At 36.8% G+C, this 27935-nt stretch overlaps 1 protein-coding gene across 3 annotated transcripts in view; it reads right to left on the bottom strand.

Annotated features, from left to right (window-relative positions):
- Window positions 1-27935, bottom strand: part of ARMC8 (armadillo repeat containing 8) — a 108112-nt gene that overhangs the window by 66523 nt on the left and 13654 nt on the right. For 2 of the 3 annotated variants that reach the window (XM_040480282.1, XM_040480283.1), the window contains exons 2-5: window positions 13498-13574; window positions 2144-2215; window positions 607-749; window positions 405-502 (exon numbers count right to left, since the gene is read on the bottom strand). In XM_040480282.1, the coding sequence (XP_040336216.1) occupies window positions 405-502; window positions 607-749; window positions 2144-2215; window positions 13498-13574 (390 nt within the window). The remainder of the gene's footprint in view (window positions 1-404; window positions 503-606; window positions 750-2143; window positions 2216-13497; window positions 13575-27935) is intronic. The other variant, XM_040480284.1, reaches the window with a different exon arrangement.

Raw genomic sequence — 27935 nt, 5'->3', positions numbered from 1 at the left:
AAAAGGGGGGCGCCTGGGTGGCGCAGTCGGTTGAGCGTCCGACTTCAGCCAGGTCACGATCTCGCGGTCCGTGAGTTCGCGGTCCGTGAGTTCGAGCCCCGCGTCGGGCTCTGGGCTGATGGCTCGGAGCCTGGAGCCTGTTTCCGATTCTGTGTCTCCCTCTCTCTCTGCCCCTCCCCCATTCATGCTCTGTCTCTCTCTGTCCCCAAAATAAATAAACGTTGAAAAAAAAATTAAAAAAAAAAAAAAAAGATCTAGAACATCTGATATCTGCCTATTAGCAAACACTGACATACTTGAGATTTTCCTATAACATAGTTATGATGACTTTTGAGATGCCGAGTAAAGCAGAAGTAGGTTGTTAGTGAAAGCTAACTGATGATTCAAACACTTCTACAACTCACTGTATACAGTAGCTCCTCTGGAGTGACGGGACTGGTGAAGATGGTGCGCAGGCACCGGAGGCAAGCTTCAATGAACTTCAGGTCTGGAGACAGTAGTCCTGTCAATAGAAAAGAGATGTGAGACTCCTCCTTTCAATCCGTATTTTAAACACTGCAAATTGACTCTAATTTTTACTTGTACAAAAATGACTTCCTTACATACCTTGCAGTAAGGCAGGGATAATATGGCAATCTAGAAGAGACTTGACGTTGTTTTCAGTACCCATAGCAAGACTCCCCAATACCACGGCACATTCAGTTTTCAGCTCTGTGCTTGAGGTTTCTTGCTGAAGCAAGTACAATAATCTAAAAAGAAGGAATTTGATAAACAGAGGAGACTAAAAAAAATTAAACACAAGTAAATTAGCTAAAAGTAATGTAACAGAAAAATGCTACCAATACATCCCACATACTAAAAGTATGGTTGGTGAGCTTATAGAAGGTTAGGAAATGGTCATTTGTTTATATCAATTACTAACTTAATAAAGGAATATTTGGGTAAAAAATCAAGAAGAGAGTTTATTCATTTTGAACCAAAGAACTATTACATACAATCTTAGAATTTATCAGGACTATTATTCTGAAATTTGTCCACAAGTAGACAGAGCAGCACCACAGTCCATGTCATCTTCCACTCCAGGATATGAAGACTCTGGACAGTCAAAGCCAAGTGCTGTCAGATGTTAAATTCAGACTAGAAAGGGACCTGGACTATCCAGAGGTATAGTTCAGAGATCACAGAGGTTTAGCCTACAAGAAATAATCAGACTCCTTGTGCAACTCTTCAAGCAAGGAAAACTCTTCTTTCCCCAGTTCTCCCATTTGGGGAACCAGGAGATCCTCTCATTTCTACCCCAGCCTTGCCTGTCAAGCAAATATTCCCTAAACTCTAATCATCCACCACTTACGACCATCTCCTTTTATATTCTACAGTAAAACACACACATTCCTTAAAGTATATTTACATACACTGAACACTAATCCCCTAAGAAAGGCTGCTGAGAGTTTTATGGTTGCCACAGTATATATTTGAGGTTATGATAAAAACAATAAAGCCATCAATCCTGCATCAAAAGACAGATATGAAGAAAAGAAAAAAACAAAGTATTAAAAATTCTGAATAAAAAACTTATAGCAACTGTACATAAAACTTAGTTCTGAGTACCAAAGGCAAAGAGAAAGTTATACAGTTATCACTGTCTGCCAAAAAGAAGCTTATTTAGTTCATCAGAAAAAAGATCAAACTTTCTAAGTTAAAAAAGAGCAAATTCTAAAAATTAGAAATTAAAAAAAAAAAGCAGGATTAAAAATCAAGCAGGAATTTTTGTCAATTTATTTTAAAAAGGTTTTGAGAATCCTAAGAAATTATTATCCAATCATATAAAACTGCCAAAGCTCTGAGGAGATAAAGAATCAGGCTGGTATATATTGTCTATCTACCCAACACATCTTTATTATAGGGTCAATGATCTTCCTGAATTTCCAAAAAGTATTAATATATTTGCTTCATATTCCATTCTCTGGTATTTAAAAATTCCTAAAGATATGCTTCATATATTTCAAAGCATTTATTTTAAAAATTAAGAGGCTTTTAAAACAAGATAGACAACATAGAAAAAAGATGGGTCTTACAGAGGAGAATGAGAAACACATCAGAAACTTAGTATGAATAGCAGAAAAGGGGCTGATAGCAAACATACCTTGGAACAGCTCCTAAAACAATGAGATTGGCTTTCTGCTTGTTGTTTCCAATTACAGCATTTTTCATGTCTCTGAATTCAGGGGAAGAGAAAAGGGCAAGGGATGTTGAGACCTCACAGAAACATCAATGATCAATTCTTTGCACTTTATCTTTACTATGCAACATCTTGGATTGACAAGTATAAATATCAGTGACAAAGTGAAACCCCGATCCTTTTTCACCTGGAGTACCAAAGGAAAGAACAGAGATAGGTACTGAGTGAACCTGAGGGCTGTAATACAGGAGAGTAGGGGAGTGGGGGAAGTGGGAGATACCCTGAGCACTCATAAAAGACTTCCAATACAAAGAATGTTGAGTTCTTCAGAAAAGGCCCACACATTATATCTAACGTTGTTTCAGGGATCATGATTTTGTTCCTTTCTTTCCTATTTTTCTGACTTCTTTGGACTGATTGTTTCTTATGGTTCCATTTTATCTCCTTTTACTGTCTTATTAGCTGTGCTTCTTTGAGTTTTGTTTTGTTGCTTTTTAGTGGTTGTCTTACAATTTACGGTATGTATGTTTTAACTTATCCCAGTCAGTCTTCAAGGAATATTATCTTATTTCGTTTGTGTTCTAAGAGCCTTGCAGGCATATACTTCCATTTTTCCATCCATTCTTTGTGCTATTACTGTCATACGTATTTTTTAATTGGTTAGAAATAACAATATATTGTTACTATTTTTTTAGTTAAGCAGCCTATTACCTTTCAAAGAGATTAAAAAATAAGAAAAAAAACCTTTTATTTCCCACATATTCACCCATATTTTTTATTGTAGCTACACTCAGATCTTTACTTCCTCAGGAGTAAAACTCTATTCCACAAGAACAGTATCTCTATGAATGACCAATTGGTTCACAAACACTGGTCCCAAATGACAGGTTGAGAAAAAATAAATAGCTCCAAGTAAACAGAGTACTACTAATAAGATGATTAATAAAAAATACCCTCATCAGTCAGTAGTGCTATCTTAATATAAAACACTAGAATGCTAAGTGATTCTACACAGCAGTGGTTCTCAAAGTGGGGAAGAGAGGATTAAAGCCCGATAGGGGCATTTTGGAAGTTAATGAGGGTGTCTGGAAATTTCTGGCCATAGTTTTACAATTAGACAGAAAGTGTTTTTTGTATACTTTTAAAGAAAATGGAATTTTTCAGTATTGCATTTGTCCTGTAAATAAAAAGAAGATTATACTTTTTATTATAAGTTATTTCATTTTGGGAAATCAGACCACCAGCACAGTGTCCACTCACAGTACTAGAGTTATCAATACCATACATCAGTCCACATTTTCAGCTCTTGCACTCACACTGCTGAAGTTTTCTAATGTATTCATGACTAAATGTTTACATATGGAAACATTATAAATTATCTTAAAATTTTTTTCACTTATACTATAAGCAGGGAAGGCATTATATTATTTTTGGAGTTATATATGTGAGGAGTTTTATTCTTACTAATTTAATTTCAGGGTAGCACAGGCGTCATTAACAAATATTTATGGGGGGGATCACGTCTGACAGTGTTAAGACCATCAGTATAGAGCCTCAAAGTTCTTAGCTCACCAATTTCTTTCATATCCCCAATAAGTTCCTCTACATTGCCACACAGTGTCTCTTTTGACTCTTTCTAGGCAACAGAGCTCTAACATATACAGAAATGTTTTGTCAACTTTGAAACTTAGAATCCTAAAAAATTCTGTAATTGGTAAACCATGATTTTGTAGAAAAACAGTGGAAAACAGGGAGAAAAAGCTACTTTAAAAAATCAACAAATGTTATAGTCAGCATGTGTTTCCAATACCAACCAAAATCACTGGCATTAAAAACCCTGATAATAATTATAATGCCTTTTCTCCTTAATTACCTTCTTCAATTGTGGCAGAAAAATACTGCTATGATGCAGTGATGTGCTGAAAGCGGATTCTTGCCACAAGTTTTTGAATGGCATTTTCCCAAGTTTGGAGCCAACCACTGTTGGCCTAGTCTTCCTCCCAGTAGCTCAGTGCCTGAAGGTAGGTCTATTTTTTTTCAGGGCCTTATCTGTTTCTCTCTATAAACCATCATTCAGATCTTCTACATGGTTCACAGGGGAAAAGTAAGAGTATTTTTTCATTTATGGGGACTAAGCTGAATGAAGCTTACTAGGGTTTTAACCAAGTTCTGATAGACAATTATAAAATCATGGGATAGCAAAGCCTCACAGAACAAAGCATAGGCTTCTACCTCCTTATGGAGATTTACTTCTCAATCATCAACTTACAGACCCTAACTTAGCAGTTTACCATTTACTTTCGTCTTCTTGCCTTCTCTTAATGTGTTCTGTCTATACTAATGTAGCACATCCATTTGTCCAGCAGATATCTATTGAGAGCCTATTTTTTGCCAGGTACCATTCTCTATTCTGGAATTCCCAACAGGAACATTTCCCCAGATTTCTCTCCACTCTTCCTAAAATAAGCAGAAATGAGGTATACTTACATTACCTTATAAATGTGTTCCAAGTAACTGAAACCTCACAAAAGTAAATGTTTTTATAGACAAAAGCAAACAAAACCCCCTCCAAAACCAATTTTCCAGTTCTCTTAATAGTTCACAAAAAAGACATGAAGGAGGTAGCTGGTAGTTACAGAGTAAATGCAGACTGAAGAGAATACAATTATTAAAATGGACCAAGGTCTAAAGAAAATAATTCTTGCTGTGGCTTTCGTAAGTAAAATATATCTATGGTACATAATGAAGAGACCTTAACACCCAGCAAATAAATTCTCATCAGGTGTTAACTATAAAGGGATACTAGAAGATCATTTCTATGAAACAGTTACAACCAAAAGAAATAATCATTAGCATATATACTTATCTGTAGCAGATCTAAATATGGTATAAGGTTAAATCTCAGAGCCAGCCAGAGTGTAGCCATTTTCTCTCTCTTCTCCTTATCCCCTCCCTCACACCTTCCTGTGGCTAACTTTACTCATCTTTCAGGTCTGATCATAGATATTCATGTCACTTCTTCCAGGAAGCTTGCCCTGACAACTCCCAGGTCTGGGTTAGGTGTCCCTGCTAGCTACCCTCTATCATAGCACATTCATTATTTTGTTAGGATAGAGGTCTATTTCCTCTTGGGAGGCAAGAAAGCCAGTATGACCTGAAAATATCAGAGAGGTTACTATCAATGGATCACAAAATGCACCATAGAGAAATCCAGATTTCTGTAAAATGTAAACTCACAACTATCATCCAAGATGGGGGCACAAAAAAATTATGCAAAACTTATATACTGCCTTGAAGTTTACAAAGGCAGTTTACAAAGGCATATCTATTATTTTATTTAATCTTCATCAAAATCTTGAGTAATATTAACCCCATTTTACTGATGAGGAAGCTAAGAATCAGACTTGTGGCTTTTCTCAGAGCTCCACATTAAATGATAGAGCCAGTCTCAATCCATGTCTTTTATGTCAAGTGTTTTTTCCATTACCTCCAGCATATCAGGCAATCAGAACAAACTGATCAAAAAGAAGTCAGCTAATGTATTTCCTTTTTCCTCCCGTGTTTCAATTTTACATTTTATACAAGATAAAAGCATTTCTCATTTTAAAGATATCCTTTTCCCAGTAGATCAAAGGAATATATCTCATATATACCAACTTTTTAACAAATGTTTATTTTTGAGAGAGAAAGAGAGAGTGTGTGCATGCCCAAGCAGTGGAGGAACACAGAGAGAGGGAGATAGAGAATCCCAAGCAAGCTCTGTGCTGATAGCACAGAGGGGGCTCGAACTCATGAACTGTGAGATCATGACCTGAGCTGAAATCAAGAGTCGGACGCTTAACTGAGCCACCCAGGCGGCTCTCATTATCTACCAACTTTTAATACTCAAAGGAAAAAATGCCCTACTTATATACTACTGAAATTCAACAATTAAATTTTGAGCTCAGCACTGTGTTAGGCTCTATGAAGAATACGAAAGCATCACATAATGGGATGTTTGAAGAGTTTACAATCTTCTTGGGGAGATAAAAATAACACTAACAATGTAAAGCAGTGCTATATTATAAATCAAGTGTTTATAGGCCTGAGATAAATAGATGATCAGACAAGCTTACCAGGTTTTTAGGCAATGGCAGGAACTAAATGAACTTCAGAAAACGGCCAGGATTTAGATAGTGAATGGGAAGGGCAAATGGAAAAGCCATTCATAGAAGACCATATTGGAAATGAACACATCATATTTCTAGGGCAGGACCAGGAGCCTAGATTAAAAAGAAGAAGTGTCCCTTTAAAGTGGGAATACTAAGCAGAACATAAAGAAAAGTGACAGGGAGAAGAGACAAACTAAAGAGGGATAGATTAAGGAGCAATCAAGTTTCCATCAGAAAAAGCGTATCAAGGAAGCAGTGACTAATGAAGGTAAGCTGAATGTGGATTGGATGGGAATGCAGATAATACTAGAGTCAAGAAAGGGAACTAAACGGCTGATGCCCTTCCTCTGTGGTCCCATAACTACTACCCTGTACTTATGATTACCACAGCATTCACTAACCAAACTATAGTGGACTGTCTATTTAGCTATCTGACTCCTTCACTAGACTTCTGGATCTTCCAGAGCAATGACTTTATTATTTATTTGTACACACTCTCACCCTATCACAATGCCTAGCACATGGTAGGCACTCAGTAAACGTTTGCTGAAGGAATTATGCAATCCTTCCAGATATCAGGTTATGTGAGACTAAGATGGCAGCGACGAGAATCATTAATACAGAGCACATTCTGAAGAAGCAGTTAATAAGATGATTTGATGGGTACAGGAAATCGGATATATATCTTGAGTGACTACTTCAAGTCTGAGTTCCTGGATGCAGAGAACAGTAGGGAGCTTGGAACATAAGTCCCTTAACAAGACAAAGATCTATCTTGATTTTGGACACAATGAATTATCTTTGAGGTGAGATAAAAAATATCCAGGTAGAAAGCTAAAAGGTAAGCCTTGGGAATATCCCACTCTTTGAAGATGGGAGAAGAAGCCAATATTAAGATGTTACAAAAATGCATCTGTTAGGGTATGTTCTTAGCTAAAATCTACCTAGAATCTTTTATTTGCCCGCTAATAAATGGACTCAAGAAGCATCTACTTTTACGTGGAGGTTAACCTTTCTACTTCCTTTCTTTAGTCTGAAAGACATTAATTTTCAGTGTGGAATAGAAAAAGGTTTAAATATTAAACCAACATGTACAGTGCCTACCAGAACTTGTCTAAATTAGAATATTAGGATAGTGATCAAAACCAAGAGAGAAAGTAAACACTGCACTTTGCAGTTAAACAATAAGAAAAAATTTTTAAAAGAACTGGGATCTAGACCTGCTGGGGAAAGTTTTAGTCAATCGGTCAAAACAGTGTAACACCAAAACAGCATAAATTTTAAATGAAAACCTAATACCTAAAAACAGAAAATTATCTTTGAAATCATTGAAGGCTGAAACCACAAGCTAAGGATCAGGTATATCATTTTCATTTTGAACCAGTATTACTTTTCACTTACCTGAAGAAGCTCCTGTTTGGAATATTGTACACTCAATTCTTGGTCTAACTGGTATGAAGTAGCCAAAAAAATACACTGGATATTGAAAACTACAAACTGATATAAACTTTGACCTCCTTCTGAAAACTTCCTGGTCATAAAGACAAAATCACATTTGTGGGTAGCTAGACTAAGGTGACATGGTGAACAACTTACAAAATTATTTGGATTTGCAAAATTATAAACATACTCACTCCCCTGTCCCTGTAATTATAATTATGATGTACTTTTTGGAGAATATAACATGCAAACACCCAAGTATAATAAGCTTTCCATTATCAAGGATGGTTAGGGAGTGAGATATGCTCATATTCTAATTAAAGTTACCAGTGCCACATGTGAACTGCCAATTGTAGAAGAATTAGATAACGGGACATTAGATAATATCCAAATTGAAATTATTTTTAACATAAGGGTTTGATCCAGGAGGCACTTGAGAAATTTACAGTGAACTTCCCATTTTAAGTCAACTGAGGCATTTATTGTGTACCTGCTATACATACAAATTGAACAGAATTGAAAATGGACTGTACTTTAGGTTTTTTTTTAATAAACAAATTATCCTGTTGTGTAGATTTTTTGGAATGTACATGGCATTAGATACAGATCTAATTCACTAGCTCAGAAATTAGAAGTTAACATATTTAACTCTTTGTTTTATCAGTGTGTAGTTACAAATCACCCTACATTCTCTAAAAATGAAGAGTGCAATGTAATAACTGCATTAAAATAAATGCCAGATTTTAGAGCATAATAATAAATCTTTTTAACACATGTAATCATTCCAAAGAACATCAAAAGTGTTAGAACATTATAATATGGCAGCAGTAAGTTAAATGTTCTACAAATATAACAAGATATATATACACATATGTATACAAATATACAGCTATTCTTCATATTCAAAATTAACAACACATATATAAACAGCTTACCTATCTGTGCATAAAACTGTATCATCTGATTTAATAATTTCTGGAAAAACCTGCCAACCTTTTAAATAGACTGAATGGTCTCAAAATACATAGGTTTAAACAAGTAAGACTTACATTCGTTCCATTTCATTTGGTATATGGTCATTTTTATTTATCTATAACACTTTTAATTTTTTTTTTTTAACGTGTATTTTATTTTTGACACAGAGAGAGACAGAGCATGAACGGGGGAGGGTCAGAGAGAGAGGGAGACACAGAATCTGAAACAGGCTCCAGGCTCTGAGCTGTCAGCACAGAGCCCGACGCGGGGCTCGAACTCACAGACCGCGAGATCATGACCTGAGCCGAAGTCGGCCGCTTAACCGACTGAGCCACCCAGGTGCCCCTTGTCTATAACACTTTTAAAAGTAACTAACAGAACTATTTCTTTTGAATTATCCTAAAACTTATATTTTAATTAAAAACTTCTCAAAATCCAAAGCCTTGATTTTATGAAAGCTTTATGCAAGGAAAATGGGACATATCTATATTCTACTAAACCAAAGGTACATAATTTCCTGGAACCAGAAAATCAAGTAATCATTACTAAAATAAACCTATATCATCAGCACATTAAAATATGTTGTAAAATAGGGGCTCCTGGATGGCTCAGTTGGTTGAGCATCCAACTCTTGATTTCAGCTCAGATCATGATCTCACAGTTTGTGGGACTGAACCTGTTTGGGCTCTGTGGTGACAGCACAAAGTCTGCTTGAGATTCTCCCCCGCCTCTCTGCCCTCCCCCCTGCTCATGTTCTCTCTCTTAAAATAAATAAACATTAAAAAATAATTAAAAAGGGGGGGGGCACCTGAGTGGCTCAGTCGGTTAAGTGCCCAACTTCAGCTCAGGTCATGATCTCACAGTCCGTGAGTTCGAGCCCCGCATCGGACTCTGTGCTGACAGCTCAGAGCCTGAAGCCTGCTTCTGATTCTGTGTCTCCCTCTCTCTCTGCCCCTCCCCTGCTCATGCTCTGTCTCTGTCTCAAAAATAAATAAAAACATTTAAAAAATAATAATGATAATAAATAAAATGCCTCAGAAAATAATTTTTAGAAGTGAATACTTGGTGAAAACCTCCCAACAATTCCACAGTACCCTCAACTGAGTTTAACAAGACATCCAGTCTAGTTTCCCCATTCTATTCAACTTGGAAACTAAAGCCAGCGAAATTTGCTTATATCATTTTTTGCCTGTCAACACAGGGCCAAGTATGGCTATCTGCTGATCTTTTCCTGGAGATTCACTACTTACTATAAAAACCAGATGAGGTGGTCTTATTTATGAAGTATTTTTTTTTTTAAAAGACCACAGTGTTAAGCAGCTTTGACAACCTACATAAAGAGTTGAACAGTTATTCTTCTTCAACTTCAATACAGTTGAAGTGTATTAGGTTGACCTAATACACTAAAATATCCTTTAACTGTTTTTTAAAGTCATAAACAGATCTCCACACTAGACGAAACTCAGAACTTGCAACCCAGTATAGTTTATTTGATGTAGCTACTCTGTTGTAGTTGCAGAGGCTACTATTTATGATATATATAACTGACCTCCCTGCTTCCTCTACTCATATCTTACTCCTACCTAATGATCTTCTATTCATTTAGGCATTTCAAACTTTGCTCTTTTAAGGTTTGCTTCTGTATTCAAACCTTTAATACAATAGGATCATTTAAAATTATGCTAAATATTGTACTACTAACAAAACAGTTATTTCTAGAGAACTCTTCATTTTTCAACAATTAAAACTAAGCACTTCTGTTGCTTAATACTATTTTTCAGAAAGGACATATTCACTAACTATGTAAAATGGTCCTTTATGACGTGGGTTTTCTGCAAAGAAGATCCCTATATGTATGGTAGGACTATGGCTCTAACACAGCTGAGTCGATTAGTTATAGACCATGATGAAAAGTCCTCATTGGCCTTTAATTTCTTCAATTTTCTTTTTCCAGCTCGTATGTTTTATATCTTCATAGTTCTTAAGAAAAATCAAATTTAAAGCTGGAAAAATAAAACTCTGGTTGTCCTATCACTAAAGCTAATTGTCAATTTTTGAATGTCTTTCCAACTGGTTATTTTGGACGCAAATCTGATTACTTCAGCTTCTATCTTCTCCTTCCCTAAAATTAGGCTACCTTTGATTATTTACACTCTGTGGCTACCTCTCTGCCACCCATCTATTTTGGTCTAGTAATGGTCTCTGTATGACTCAATTATGGCTGTGTAATGTGTCTAAAAAGGAAAAAATCGGTCCTCTCTCTTCCTAAACATCATTTTGGCTCCCCTTTTCTTCTATCAATATTGTACTATTCTGGTATTAAGATTACTTAATAAAATGTTAAAAATAGTTCACACTTTATTCTCTTAAGTACAATTAATTTTCAGACAGTGACAAAGTTTAGGACAGAACTGAGTCAGAAAGCATAAATTTTCTCTCTGGAGACAAGGACAGGTTATCAAATCACCCTACTCATATCTGTATAAGGCCAGCTCTATTCTGACATAAAGTGAAAAGATTTGGGGTAATCTATGCCTTTCAAATTTTAAACAGATTTTACTATTGTTAAGAAGCAATCACGTATACTGGAATGTTACCACTTGCATTCTCTTGTCCTAGCCCCTCTCCCTCTTCTGTTAGTTTGAATTGTTTTTATGTTTGTATTTTTATTTTTCTTTCTCTTCTTTGAAAAGAATCATCCTATTTTTGAAGTTGTTTTATATTAGAGTCAATAATGACTAAGCACTTAAGTGCCAATTTGTGGGTATCTACAACATACCGGGCACTGGATTTTTTACCTCTGACTTAATTCTTACAACTTGGCAAAACAGGCATATTACACTCCCTTTACAGATGATGAAGTTGAGGCTCAAGGAAATTATGTAACTTGCCCAAGCACACAGCTAGGAAACACCTCCACTAGGAAATGTCAAGAATTCAACCTCCTGTTGTCCAACTCCAAAGACCATACTCTTTGCACTCCACGATCCCTCCACAAAAACCTTTCTCATCTATTTCAGCTAACAGCTTAGTCTTCAAGACTTGATAACTTTAAGAGGCACTATGGCCATCAAGCTTCACCTTAGGTGGTTCATTATAATATGCTCTTCCCACAGTATTTGATGCCTTATTTATCAACTTTCAAGAAGCTATAGTGTTCTTTGATAAATGAGAAATTTCTCAAAGTAACAAGTAACACCTAAATTAGCTACTCATTATCAGATACAAGTCAAGATAAAAGTCACACAGAAATCTTGATTGACAAGATTAGCTTTTCTCCTAAATAACCACTGTAGCAATCATAATAAAAATGATAACGTCATCTTCTATCATTCACAGAATACTTAATTGGTCTGATATTTTCAGCTAAATTACTTACTGAACAACCCTAAATAATATCTAGGATTACTAATATACAGAAACTATCTGCCTAAAGAGGAGTATTAATCAAACCTATCCCCACAACTAATCTCTGTGTGTAGGTACAACCCAAACTGATTTATTTAACAAATGGATTTAATACCATTTTTCCTGGCAATAATCAAATTAGTTTACAAAGGGGCTGATTAAATCATTACAAAGTCTCCTAGTTAAGGGGACAAAAGCAAAGTCAACATAATGAGAAAACAAGAACTATAACCTCCTGTTTCTGTAAACTGAGAAAACGTGAAGATAAAGTGTCAAGTATGCCAGGTGGGTCTACATCCAGCTTCTCACCTTTTCCAGCTCATTTTGAACAGTCAAGCAGCCTTACTCACTTTTATCTTACCCCCACTTTACAAATCCACATCCCAAGATATGCTTTATACAACGCCCTTTTTGTTGGGGTCAGGGTGGGATGAGGTAGGGGGAGAATTACAATCTGTAGAGATTTTTTATAAACAAAGCATCCTAGTCTTTCCATGACTGAGCAAAAGTTAAACTGAAAGTACTACTTGGCTGATAACACTAACAGGGTAAGAGGAGAATAAAGTGATTCATGTGTACTATCCCAAATGTCCTGACCTGTTTTTCTTTTCTCCTTCCCCTGGCCACACTTCAGGCCTGTGGGCGCTCCATATCTGCCAACCCTAAAAGGAGTCTTAGGCTAGACTTTCTTCTTTAGAAGTCATGTGTTAAGAGCATAATTATCTGCTCTTGGGATAGAAAATTCATCTTTCAATCACTTGCAATCTTATCACACTTGTCTGACTTAACTTTTTATTTAAGTATTAAAACCTTGGGTATGTTGCTTAAAAATGTTTTCTCTCATTAAACACTAGGGAATTTTGGAGAAAAGAAGGGCATTTTATCAAGAATTTATTTAACTTTTCTAATGACTGCTTTCTAAATTCTGAGATTTAAAACATCAGTAGGAGAGTCAAGCCTTACAATCAATGAGTTAACCAAAAACAAAACAAAAAACCCTACTGACATTCTCCCAGCCCTTTCCAATTATAAAAGATCAATTTTATTCCCTTGCTTTTGCTGTATATTAAAGTCACAAAAGCATTCTCCAAAAAAAAAAAAAAACAAAAACAAACATGTTTTAAAATGGTAAAACAGGTATTCCATAAAAAAGTTAACCATGTCAGTTAACAACTATCAGACAACTCTTTACAGTACAATATTAAAGTTATGAATACCAAGGGATCTTTCCAAAATGGAAGAAAAAAGTTCTAATCCTGCATTTTCGGAATTATAATATTTGGCAAATTCAAACACAAAAACAAACAAGACTTTTTGATAGACTCTTAAATACATACTACTTACATGACACCTTGTAGAACTTTCTGGGGATCAGGGTCAAATAGCCTGTCAACATAGTGGCGACTGCTAGCTGTTACTTCCTAGAAAGTGGGGGGAAAAATTATGACATCTGAAGCCATGCAAATCACAAATTCACAGCATCACCCACATCAAACAGCTATTTAATTTAAGGCAGATGCATTAGAATTTCTATAAAAATACTTACTATATTAATCATTCTCAGAAAAGCTTGTGCCAAGATAAATAAGATGGGGAAGAGAGAAGATACCTAGTTCTCACTAAAACCGTAATTAGTGAGATCTTTGTGGCGATCCCTGCCAGCTTTGCCAACAGAACTGAGCATAAGTATTAAGAAGCAAGGTAAGTTTCTTAATCAACTGTTGGATGTCACCTTCATATGAACAACAGATAGGAGTATTGCTTCTGTTCAGTACCCACTAAAGGGAGAGAAAATCTGGCTCTCAGCAAGGAAAAAAGGGGAAGCACTTGATAAACAGTCCAAGAAGGGTAGTTCATAGGCAAGAGGAAGACATCCAGTCTGATGCAGAGAAGCTACGATGATAGGAAGCAGACATATGTAAAAACAAAAACAAAAACAAAGGTAAACGAGTTGTCACACTTTCTGTGAGGGATTTATCAAGTCCAACAGAGTTATCTAGTCTGAGATGGCTGAGGCTATGTAGAAAGGGGGGAGTTAAACATAAAGAGCAAGCAGAGACACTTACCTCTTTTTATTTGTACTGTGAAATTTCCTCTATTATATTATTTTCTGTAATACTTTGGGGGGGGCAATATTTTTTATATTTAATTTTCATTACTTAACTTAAGATTTTAAGTAATCTCTACACCCAACAAGGGGTTCAAACTCACAACCCCAAGATGAAAAGCAGCATGTTCTACTGACTGAGCCAACCAGGCACCCCATTTTTTTTTAAAAAAAGAACATACGTTTAAGAACTAGAGAAAAAGGATTTTTGTCCCTTCTGTTTCTTTCTGATGGCTGCTGAAATATGCCCCTGTACTGCCACCCATTCACAATGAATTATCATGGAGAGGAAGAAATACCGCTCCATTTTACCCAGAACCCCTAATCAGAAACAGCTAATTGACAAGACACAGTGCCAGCTTAAACCTCTGAGTCACCAAAAATATCTCTGGAGAAAAACTGCATAAACTCTAATTTCCTGATAGTAGAATTAATTCAAAATCAAAACATTTTTTTCCTATTATGAGCTTGCTACCAAAATATCCTCATAAGCAACCCAAATGCCTACTTTTAGTATGCACTCCATTTATAAAGAACAAACAGTGGCAGCAAACAAGCAAAACTGATAGAAATACTTGTGCCCAACAGATACCATTAAAGTACCTGCTAACAGGATTTGGTTTACTGAAAATAACAGAATCAGAGAGTTAAAAGGATTCTTAATAAGTATTTGTTCCAATCCCTTAGCTAACAAATGAGGGATGGATCTTTACTCTGATGTGAGATTACCAAAGTTTAAGTAGGGATGCAAACAACAGTACAAATACATCAAAAAATAATATATCAAGAGCAAAATCCAGAGTAAAACTCAAAATAGTATTCCTACAATATAAACAATGAGTTTTGTCACTCCACTTGAACATATGTGCTTCCCTGGGTTTCCAACATTTTAAGTCCTTCTGAGTACCTCAGACCCTTAGTTTCCCTTCTATCCAGGGGCTGATTTTCAGTTTTACTGTTCCTCTTCACATTCTCTCTCACAGCTCTGGATCTCTTGCCTCTCAATGTGGTTTGGAAAAGGTGCTTGGGTTTAAGACTTGTATCTTAAAAAACTTAAGTTTCACCCACGAACAGCAACTCTCTTTACTACTCTGTACCTGGTTCATTCAATTTTATAAGCACTGAATACCTGCTACATGCAAGGCATTGAGGAAGGCATTAAAGATTTTAAATTTAGCACGGCATGGTTCCTGCCCTCAAGAATTAATTCTCTACTGCAATTGTGTTTACACCTTTATATTCCCTACTAGAATATAAAACAGAAGTATAAACATATATAGGCAGCACTGAGGAGGGAGTTAGTAAACTAGGAGAATCTGTGATGAAGGCTTCTTAGAGGAGTTAGTTTTGTCAAACAAATAAGACAAGGGAAGAAAGAATCAGTGTCCCAACACAGCCTTAGTGCATATGAAGCCAACACATATATACCATTAGCAAGACACAAAAGGATGTTACAGCAGAACCTTGCATTTAAGGGGCTTGTAATCTAGAAGGGTGTCAGGCATGTACACACACACGCACAAAACAATCCTCTGAGCTAACTAGGTAGCAGTGAGCTAAGGGGATATAGTCACAAATTCAATTTTACTCTGTGCTTTTGCCCAACATATTCATTGATTTGTCTGTATGGGACAGTTCTTTTATTTTACTGCTTCCCTTTATAGACTAGGCACCTCTCCCCTTTCAGCCCTCTTCTCTTTCAAAAAACAACCTGGAAATTTAAGAATTTGGGAAAGAAGGCAATTGATAAAGATAGTAAACAAACTGGCCAGGGAAAGCTTCTCTAAGAAGGTGATTTTTGAGCAAAGACCTGAAGAAGATGAAGGAGTAAGTCATGTAGCCACCCAGGGGTGAAGCTGTTCAGGCAGAGAATGCCAAATGCAAAGGCTCTGAAAGTGGAAGTATCTTCTGTGATCAAACAACAGGAGGCCATTATAGCTTGGCGCAGAATGAGTGAAGGAGAAAGCCACACAAAATAAGTTCAGAGAAGAGGGGCCAGATGGTAAAGAGCTACACTGTCCAATATGATGGCCACTGGCCTCATGTGGCTATTGAACATCTGAAATTTGGCTAAGAACTGAACTTTAAATTTCTTTTTCGGGGGGGGGGGGGGGGCGGGGCGGCGGCCCAGAGAGAGAGAATCTTAAGTGTGCTCCATGCTCAGCAAGGAGCCAAATGTGGGACTCAATCCCACAACACTGAGATCATGACCTGAGCCAAAATCGAGTTGGATGCTGAGCCATTCAGGTACCCTGAATTTTAAATTTTTTAACTTTAATTAATTAATATGTAAAATTTTAAAACCAAGACTGGATTCGGTTATTAGGAAACTTTTAAGAATGTCTGGAACTACTTGGGTATGCATATCTACTTGTTTAACTGTAAACTGTATGAAACCGAAATGCCAATCAAGTATTTCCAATCAAAATTTGGCATCCAAATTGTATAAAATACACACCAGACTTTGAAGACTTGAGATAAAAAAGTAAAATAATTTAATTAATAATTCCTTATGTTGTGTTTTGAAATAAAATTTTAATACATTGGTTTAAGTTAGATATATTAAGATTAATTTTTTCTTTTTACTTCTGTAGCATGGCTGCTAAAAACTTTAAAAGTATATGTGTAGCTTAAATTAGTTTTCCACTGGATAGGGCTGGGATAGAGCCCTGTTAGTCATTGTAAGGATTTTGCTTTTTATGGTTTGAATTGGGACGCCATTAGAGTTTTGGGAAAAGAGAGACATGAACTGACTTGTTTTAAAAGGATCACTCTGGGGGTGTCTGAGTGGTTTAGTCAGTTAAGCCTCTGACTTCGGCTCAGGTCATGATCTCGCGGTTCATGGGTTCGAGCTCCACATCGGGCTCTGTGCTGACAGCTCAAAGCCTGGAGTCTGCTTCAGATTCTGTGTCTCCTTCTCTCTCTGCCCCTCCCCCACTCACACTCTGTCTCTGTCCTTCTCTCAAAAATAAACATTAAAAAATAATAATAAATAAACAAAAAAATAAGTAAATGGATCACTCTGGTTGCAATCTTAGAAACAGACAAACGCATGGAAGGGGATGGAGGACAAAAGCAGGGAGACGAGTGGGAGGCTGTTTCAGTATCAGAAATGCTGTTATTTCAGAGAGATGATGGTAGCCTGGACTAGGACAAGAGTTTTGAAGGTAGTAAAGTTCACTCAGATTCCAGATAAATGTTGAAGTTGAAATGACTATCAAATTGGATATGCTGTCAGAATAGATATGGGCTATGAAAGAAGAGAGGAGCCAAGAGTAACATTTAAGGTTTTTTGCCAGAGTATCCAGAAAGATTTGAGGTGTCAATTAATGAGCTAAGTACGACTGTAAGTGATGCAGATTTGAGAAAACCAAAAATTCAGTTTTGAATATGTTAGGTTTGAAAATTTTATTAGCCATCCAAATGAGAATGTCAAGTTGGCAGCTGGATATAGGAATCTAGAATTTAGGAGAGAGTAGTGGGCTAGAGATACAAATCAGGGAAGTGCCAGCATGTTAATGGGAGGAGTTCACTAAGGGAGTTCACTTTACCATGGATAAAGCAAGGTCAGAAGAGTGAATGCTGGAGCACCTGGATCAAGAAGAATTCCCCAAATGAGAGAATGTTTCAAGGAGAAAGTAATCAAATATCTCACATATGAATAAAGTACAGCATAAGATGATGACTAGGGCCTGATACAAAAATATGGAAGTCATCAGCAACCTTGTTAAGAGCAGTAGAGGCAGACTGGTGAAGCCAATGACCACTTGAAGAGGGCATAAAGGAAAACAGGAAAAGAGAAATTAGAGAAAATACAACTCTTTCAAGGAGTTTCATTTTGCAAAGGAGAGTGAAGAAACAGACTAGTAGCTAGAGGGAGAAGTGGAGTCAGGAGACCATTTTTTTTAAAGATGTAATTAATTAGAGCATAGTTATTCACTGATGAAAAATCTTTTTTAATTTAAACATTTTTAATGTTTATTTTTGAGAGAGACAGAGCATCAGCCAAGGAGGGGCACCGAGAGAAGGAGACAGAGAATCCAAAGCAGGCTCCAGGCCCTGAGCTGTCTGCATAGAGCCCAATGTGGGGCTCAACCCCACGAACTGTGAGATCATGACCTGAGCTGAATGAAGTAGGACACTCAACCAACTGAACCACTCAGGCGTCCCTGGAAACTTTTTTAATAGAGAAAAAATATGCTGCAATGAGGCAGCAGGAGAACTTTTGGAGCAATGTTCATGAATAATTGAGAGGGAACAAGATTTACTGACCAAGTAGAACACGGAAGGTATAATAACTAGAGAGAATTAAGAAGATGGATATGGCAGTGAGCGCTTGTGGACATGGTCTCTAATTACTCCTATTCTTTGAGAGTAAAAAATGGTGAGAGTGGGTGGGGACGTGGGTGGTTTGAAGAAAGGAGGAATAAGAAACCGAATGGGCCAGGAAAATGTACCAGGATTGCCAGGCAGCACTAGCCTTCTTGAGGTTCATAATTATGAATTTAAAGTATGACCAGTCAGCATGGCTCTTTTTGCCCCAGCAACATTAAAATGTACAGAAGTAGGCATGAAAAATAGGGCTGAATTTAACCAGGGTTGGAATTTCATCACACAAGGATGACAAAGCTAGGGGAAGGGGTCAGCTGAGTTGAAGATATATACAAAGTTGTGATTGTAATGATGGATCTACTGAAGGCCAGTGAAAGAGTGGTAGGACTAACAGACTCTAGATAACAAATGGACTCAAGGATTGTTGACAATGGAGCAGTGGAAGGAGTGGCTTGGAAGGACAGAAGGTGGTGGCTAGGATACCTGAAATTGAGATTATCAAGTCAAGGTCTAGGAAATGACCATGGGAACAAGTACCTCAAGGCACGATGGAGGATATGGGCATTGGGGAAGCCTACAGCTTAAGAAAAATTATCTACATAGGCAATGAAATTTCCATATTTCCATAAATCATCACACAAGTAGTTCTAGAGAAAGTGACTGTGAGCTACGAGCTAAATCTTAAAGAAACGAAGGAGAATGAGCCTATAGATGCACAACAAGGTAGAGTCAGAGAAGATACAGATCAGGACTATTTAGAGAAAAGGGAAAGACAGGGCTCTGAAAAGAGCAATGAGGAGCAAGTCTATTTCCATCTCTAGAGATAGAGGGATATCAAAGACATGGAAGGAAAAACAGCCACCAGCTGAAGAAGTTTACAAAAGAAAGCTGGGAAAAAGTGTCACCAGGTCAGTCTAAACAAAAAAGATGAAAGAAATGTGCAGAGAAGCAGCAGGAGAAAGACCAAGGGATGTGGATAGAAAACTAAAAAGACAGTTATATGGGCATACAGAATGACCCTAGACACCTGGACTTTTTGTGGTAGTTAATGTAAACAGATATAAAGAGCTTAATCTTGATGATCAAAAGGGAAAAAGAAGTGTGGCTATGATACTGGGGAGGAGTGGAAAGAGCTTTGGGGCTCTTCTTCATTCTTGCCAACAACAGTGCAGGGAGGGACAGTTTGATCTGGGCACTCCTTATTTACTCCAGAAATAGGGGAAGCACTGGGGTTCCTTCTTCCCTCCTGCCCATAGAGATAAGAGGATTAGGAGGGTTTCTGATGTCCTGTCCTTTCAAGATGTGACTTCACTTTCAATTCAAAACACCAATGCCCTTTTAAATTGCTTCCTGTAACTTCCGGTAGCTAAACACATGGTGAATCTTCCATTCCTCCAACTGACCGAGTGAATGTGCCAAGCAGCCAACTAAAGCTCAGGATACAGTCTGTGCCCATAAAGGAGAGCAAAGCTAGCCAGGGTCAGACTGTGACCTCCGCGATTTGGCACAAGGCTTCAAACAAATGACCTAACAAGTCCTTAAAAGCTGGATCTGAACTCATTTTATGCATTCAAAGCTGCAGTAAAGCTACTACAAATGTATATATAAAACCCCTGTTGCATTTTATACTTACTAGCACTCCCTGAAATTATATTACATGAAAAGGTACATGGGTACCTTTAGCAGAAAGTTTGTAGATACCAAATTTGTGAATCAGAGTTAATTCTAAGAAGAGTTGAATCCACCGTGTGTACAAACAGGTATTAATCATTAAAAAGAAAGAGAAGCCTGAAGCAAATTTCTTTTTGTAGGAAAACAAAAACAAAAACAGGTAATAAGTTGCATTCCATTATGGAGAAGTACTAAGGAAAGCAATTTCCCTTTTATTAGGGTGACCAACTATGACAGACAGCCTCTAAGATGGCCCCCAATGATACCTACCTCCCGGTATTCAAACCCTGTGAAATGTGTTCCCTTGAGTGAAGACTGGACTTAGTAACTTGATTCTAGCAAACAGAATGCAGTGGAGGTGACGGGATGTCATTTCAGAGTTGGGGGTGTGTACGTGTGTGTGTGTGTGTGTGTGTGTGTGTAAGGCCAGCTGCCATGCTGTGCTATGGAGAGGCTCACATGGAATGGAACTGCAGGAAGCCCCTAGCCGTCGGCCAGCAAGGAACTGCAACTGCCCACATGGAACTAAATCCTGCCAATAACCATGTGAGTGAGCTTGGAAATAGATCCTCCCTCAGTTGAGCCTTCAGGTAAAACATGGTTCCTCCTAACACCCTGACTGCAACCTCTCAAGAAACTTTGGGGCAGAGGTACTGACTAAGCCACACCTGAATTCCTGACCTACAGAAATTGTGAGATAATGAATATAAGTTTTAAGCAGCTAAGTTTCAGGGTAATTTGTTACACAATACAATAAATAATACACCTTCAATTTTTTCATCCAAAATAGGATAATTTTAAACAGTGAACGAGAGCACTATTACTCGTTATCACAAAGTAACAAACATAAATGAAGAGTGCTAGAAACAAAGTAGGCTGTACGATCATCCTACTTTTAATCCTTCTTTAGTAGTACCTAAGAAGAAAAACTTAGAGATACCTCAGAAAACTGGCCAGACAATCCTGAAAAGGCAAACTAAAACAGTCTCTAATTACCCTTCTGAATAAGACACAGACAAGGCACTTTCTCACAGCACTGCTGAAGCCTATGGGTAATCACAGAAGACATTTTTCTGCTGCCTCTCTGAAGCCTTTGAGTCTGCCCCACCCAGCTGCCACACTCTCCAGCTGCCTTGCTGAAGCCAGCGGACACACAATCCACACAGGGAACATCTCATTGCCTGGCCCTGATGACCAAGAAGGGTGGCTTTCCAGAGCTGCACAGGACTATACAACTGGATAGAGAGCTCCTGGCAGGCCACCACCCCCAGGACACTGCAGAGACAGAAAGAAGACTGAAATACAACACTCTTCATGTGAAAAAAGCCTATTTGCTTGGCATAGAGCTTCAGCCTGAAGGCCAGGCATCAAATTTCCCACACACTAGAGGCTAAAAAGGCACTCCCAGGGAGACAACATACTTGTCCACCACCTGGGCCTTGGGCTCAGCAAAACTCCCCAGTAATGAGTTTATACACTTGTCTGGAGCCCAGACTTCTGCAACTGTTGCCCTAGGGACACCTCTAGATCCTATGGTTTGGAAGTCCACAGGAACTACAAATGTAGCCCCACAGGACTACATATATTTGCACAGTTGAAAAACTGCTGCCTGAAGGTCTGGCTTCCAATCAGCCTGAAACTAGGTGTTAAAAGAGATTCCTTCTCTTGGATTGCTCACAGGTCTTGGCACATCCTCAATAACAGGGGCTTATCAAGAATAAATCAGGCAGTTTAAACAATCACAAAAGTACAAGAGACAACCAAGAGCTAGTCAAGGTTGAAGGATAAGGATCAGAACCTACATAAAACCACTCCTTCAAGACTGAGAAAGGTAGCTGTTTTGCCTGACAGAAACAAGCGCAGATAATCAAACAAAATGAGGAAACAGAGAAATATGTTCCCAACAAAAGACGACAAAACCTCAGAACAAGACCTTAATGATATGGAGACAAGGAATCCACGTGGATAAGGAATTCAAAATAACGGTCATAAAAATGTTCATGGAACTTGGAAGAATGGATGAACATAGTGAGAACTTCAACAAAGCCAAAGCACCAAAGAAAAGTCACAGGGCGAAAGAATACAATAACTGAACTGAAAAACACACTGGAGAGGTGCAAACAGCAGGCTGGATGTACACATCAGTGAGCTGGAAGATAAATCAATGGAACTCACCCAAACAGAGCAGCCAAAAGAAAAATAATCTTAAAAAATGAAAATAAGGGATCTCTGGAACAACATCAAGTAGAATAACATTTGCATTATAGGAAGTCCAAGAAGAAGAAAATACAGATAAAGACACAGAAAACTTACTTGAAGAAATAATGGCTGAAAATTCCCCTAAAGAAGGAAACAGACATCCAGGTCCAGAAAGTCTAGAGAGTTCCAAAGAAAATGAACCCAAAGACAGCCACACTAAGACATATTATAATTAAAATATCAGAAGTTAGAAATAAAGAATCTTTTTTCCTTTTTGTTTTTGAGAGACAGAAGGAGCATGAGCAGGGGAAGGCGAGAGAGAGAAACTCGAAGTAGGGTCCATGCCCAGCTCTCAGCCCAGAGTGGGGCTTGATCCCACAATGTGAGATGGTGACCTGAGCCAAAATCAAGAGTTGATCGACCGAATGAGCCACAGAGGTGTCCCAAAAGAGAATCTTAAAAGCAGCAGGAGAAAAACAAATTGCTATGTTCAAGAGAAATCCCATAGGCTATCAGATTTCACAGCAGAAACTTTGTAAACCAAAAGGGAGTGGCTTGATATATTCAAAGGGCTGAAAGGATAAAAACCTCCAACCAAGAATACCCAGCAAGATTACCATTCACATTTGAAGGACAGTTTTCCAAACAAACAAAAGCAAAAAGAGTTTATCACTATTAAACCATCCTTACAAGAAATTAAAGAGACTTCTTTAAGCTAAGAAAAAATGACACTGATAACAAGAAAACATACAAAACTAAAAATTCTTACTGAAAAAGGTAAATATATAGTAACAGTAGTGGATTAATCACTTATAAAACTAAGATGGTTAAGATAAAAATTGGTAAAATTAACTAAAACTACAATAATTAGTCAAGAGATACTAAAATAAAAAGATGTAAAAAGGGGCATAAAATGTACGGTGAGAGAAAATAAAATTATAGTTTTGTAATGTATTCAAATTTAAGTTGCTATTAACTTAAAATAGACTATTACATACCCAAGATAATAAGTGTGAATTTCACGGTAACCACAAAGCAAAAAACTTACGGTAAACACACAAAATGAGGGGGCACCTGGGTGGCTTAGGTGAGTATATGGCTTTGACTCAGGTTGTGATCTTGCAGTTTGTGCGTTTGGGCCAGCATTGGGCTCTCTACTGTCAGTGCAGAGCCTGCTTTGGATCCTCTCTCTCCCTCTTTATCTGACCCTACCCCAATTGTGTTCCCTCTCCCTCTCTCAAAAATAAATAAAACATTAAAAAAAAATTTTTAATGCACAAAATAAGAAAGAAATCTAAACACTAAAGAAAGTCATCAAACCACAAGGGAAAAGACAAAAAGAAACAAGGACAGAGAAGAACTAAAACACAGCCAGAAAACAATGAACAAAATGGCAAAAAGTACATACCTATCAATAATTACTTTAAATGTAAATGGACTAAATTCTCCAACCAAAAGACATAGAGTGGCTATATAGATTTTTTTTTTTTAAGGACACATCCATACCTTGCCAACAAAAGACTCAATCCAGAAGGACAAAAACACACAGAGACTGAAAGTGAAGGAATGGAAAAAGATATTCCATGCAAATAGAAAAAGAAAACCAGTGTAGTGATTCTCTTATTAGACAAAATAGACTTCAACACAAAGACTGTAATAAGGGACAAAAAGAGGCACTACAAAATAATAAAGAGGTCAATCCAACAAGAAGATACACCATTTATAAATATATATTCACCCAACAGAGAAGCTCCAAAATACATACAAATATAAATAAACATAAAAGGGGAAAAAGATAGCAAAACAATACAAATAGGGGATTTTAACACCGCCCCCCCCCCTTGCCTTAAATCAATGGATTGATCATCCAGAGAATCAGTAAGAAAACATTGGTCCTGAATAACATATTAGACCAGATGGACTTAATAGACATATACAGAATATTCCATCCCAAAGCAGCAGAATATACATTCAAGTGCACATGAACATACTTCAAGATAGCTCACGTTAGGCTACAATACAAGACTCAATTTCAGGAAGACCGAAATTATATGTAAAGCATCTTTCTGACCACAATGGTATGAAACTAGAAATCAATTAGAAGAAAAAAACTGGAAGAACTACAAATACATAGAGATTAAACATGTCACTGAACAACTATTGGGTCATAGAAGTAATAAAAAATACCTAGAGACAAATGTAAACAGAAATACAACATATCAAAATCAATCAGATGCAGCAAAAGCGGTTCTAAGAGGGAAGTTCATAACAATACAGGTCCACCTCAAGAAACAAGAGAATCTCAAATAAATAACTTTATACTTAAGGAACTAGAAAAAGAACAAAGCCCAAAGTTAGCAGAAGGAAGGAAATAATAAAGATCAGAGTGGAAATGAATGAAACAAAGACTAAAAGACAATAGAAAAGGTCGACAAAATTAAGAAACAGGTCTTCAAAACGATAAACAAAATGGACACACCTTAGTTGGACACACCAAGAAAAAAAGAGAGAAATTCAAATGAAATTAGAAATGAAAAGAAGCCAAGTTACAACTGATACCACAGAAACACAAAATCATGGGACTACTATGAACAATTATATGCCAACAAATTAAACACAGAAGAAATGGATAAACTTCTAGAAATTTAAAATATTCCAAGACTGAATCATAAGAAATAGAAAAGCAGAATAGACTGATTACTAATAAGAACATTCAATTAATAATCAAAAACCTCCCAACAAACAAAAGTCCATGACCAGAGAGCTTTACTGGTGAATTTGAGAAGATTTAACTCAAAGATTTAATATGATTCTTCTCAAACTCTTCCAAAAAACTCAAGAGGAGGAAAAGCTTCCAAACCCATTTTATGAGACCAACATTACCCTGATACCAAATCTGGATAAGGACACCCCAAAAAAAGAAAATTACAGGCCCAACATCCCTGATGAACACAGATGCAATAATCCTCAACAAAATATTACCCAACCAAACTCTACAATATATTAAAAGGATTATACATCATGATCAAATGGGATTTACTCCAGAGATGCAAGAATGGTTCAACATCCAATAATTAATGTCATACATATTAAAATTAAACATAAAAATTACATGACCATCTCAATATATGCAAAAAAACATCTGACAAAATCCAACATCCATTTATGTAAAAAAAAAAAAAAACAAACAACCTCTAATATTGGTTATATAGGAAACATGCTTCAAAAATACTAAAGGCGATACATGACAAACCCACAGCTAAGATCATACTCAGTGGTGAAAAGCTGAAAGCTTTTCCACTAAGATCAGGAACAGAACAAACAGCCCATTCTTTCCACTTGTATTCAACATTGTACTGGAAGTCTTAGTCACAGCAATTAGGCAAGAAACAGAAATAAAAGGCATAATATTAGAAAGAAAAAATCAAAACTGTCACTACTTGCAGGCAATATGATACTATATATAGAAAATCCATAGATTCCACCAATAAATTATTAAAACTAATAAATGAATTCAGTGAACTTGTGGGATAAAAGTAATAAAAATAATGAACTATCAGAAAGAAAACAATCCCAATCATAATTGCATCAAAAAAGAATGAAAACTTTAAGGCACAGATGAAAGAAACTGAAGACACAAGTATTCTGTGCTCATCAAGTGGAAAAATCAATATTGTTAAAATATCCATATTACCCAAAGCAATCTACAGGTTCAATTCAATCTCTCAAAATTCCAAGGACATTTTTCATAGAACTAGAACAAAATTCTAAATTTTGTATGGAACCACAAAAGACCCCAAAGAGCCAAAACAACCTGGGGGGGTGGGAAGGGAAACTAAGAGTTATCATGTTCCCTGGTTTCAAATTATACGACAAAGCTTTAGTAATCAACACAGTACGGTAACAGCACAAAAACAGACACATGTATCAACAGAAAAGAGCCCAGAAATAAACCCAATTCTATGTGGTCAATTAACTTCTAACAAAGAGTCAAGAATATACAGTGGGAAAGGACAGTCTCTTCAACAAATCATGTTGGGAAAACTGAACAGCTACAATACAAAATGATAAAAATGGACCACTATTAAAAAAAATGGAACACTACTTTACTGTATACATAAAAACAACTCCAAATAGATTAAAAACTCAAATGTACAACCTAAAACCATAAAACTCCTAGAAGAAAACATAGGTGGTTAAGCTCCTTGACAATGGTCTTAGCAATATTTTTTATATCTGACTCCAAAGGCAACAGAAAATCAACAATAAACATATATGAATACATCATCCTAAAAAGCTTCTACACAGCAAAGGAAACAAAAAGGCAACCTACTAAATGAGAGAAGATATTTGCAAATCATATATTCTATCAAAGGTTAACAGCCAATACATACAAAGAACTCATACAATCCTGTAACAAAAAAAATCCAATTAAAAAATGAGCAGAGAATCTGAATCGGTATTTTTCTAAGAATACACACGATGGACAACAGGCATTATGAAAAGATACTCAAAATCATTAATCATCAAGGAGTGGCAAATCAAAACTAAAATGAGATATCACCTTACAGCTATCAGAATGGCTAGAATAAAAAACAAATAACCAGTGTTGGCAAGGATGTGGAGAGAGGGAATCCTTGTGTACAGATGGGAATGTAAATTGGTGCATCCACAATGGAAAACAGTATAAACGTTCCTCAAAAAACTAAAATTAGAGCTACCGCATAATGCAGCAATTCCACTACTGGGTATCTAGCTGAAGAAAATATAAACACTAATTCAGAAAGATATGTGCACCCCTATGTTCACTGCACCATTATTTACAATAGCCAAGGTATGAAAAAAAACTAAGTGTCCATTAATGTACGAATGGATAAAGAAGATGTAGTATATATAACTGACCCTTAAACAACAAAGGTTTAAACTTCATAGGTCTGTTTATGTGCAGATTTAAGGTACTATAAATGTATTTTCTTCCTTATGATTTTAATATTTTTTTCAAGCTTACTTTATTATAAGAATACAGTATATAATATATACAATACATGTGATATTTGGCTGTTGATGTTATCAGTAAGTCTTCTGGTCAAAACTATACTAGTAGTAATTAAGTCTGTGGGGAGTCAAAAGTTATATGTGGATTTTTGACTGCATGGGAGTTGTGTCCCAACCCTCATGTTGTTCAAGGGTCAACTATATATACTACGGAATATTACTCAGCCACACATGAGAATGAAATCATGGCATTTGTGACAACATGGATGGACCTTGAAGGTATTATGCTGAGAGAAGTCAGAGAAAGACAAATACTGCATGTTTTCACTTATATGTGGAATCTAAAAAACGAAACAAAATAAAACCAAGACTCACAGATACAGAGCATAGATTAATGGCAGGGGGCGGGGGGGGGGGGGTGGGGGAGGAGGAGGCAGGGGACCACATGGCTAAGGGGAATCAATAAATACACAGTTTC

Source organism: Herpailurus yagouaroundi, unplaced genomic scaffold (genome assembly GCF_014898765.1).
Source record: "Herpailurus yagouaroundi ecotype Mexico unplaced genomic scaffold, PumYag 159, whole genome shotgun sequence".
In the NCBI taxonomy this organism is placed as follows: domain Eukaryota; kingdom Metazoa; phylum Chordata; class Mammalia; order Carnivora; family Felidae; genus Herpailurus; species Herpailurus yagouaroundi.
This window is presented reverse-complemented; position numbering and strand designations above follow the sequence as displayed.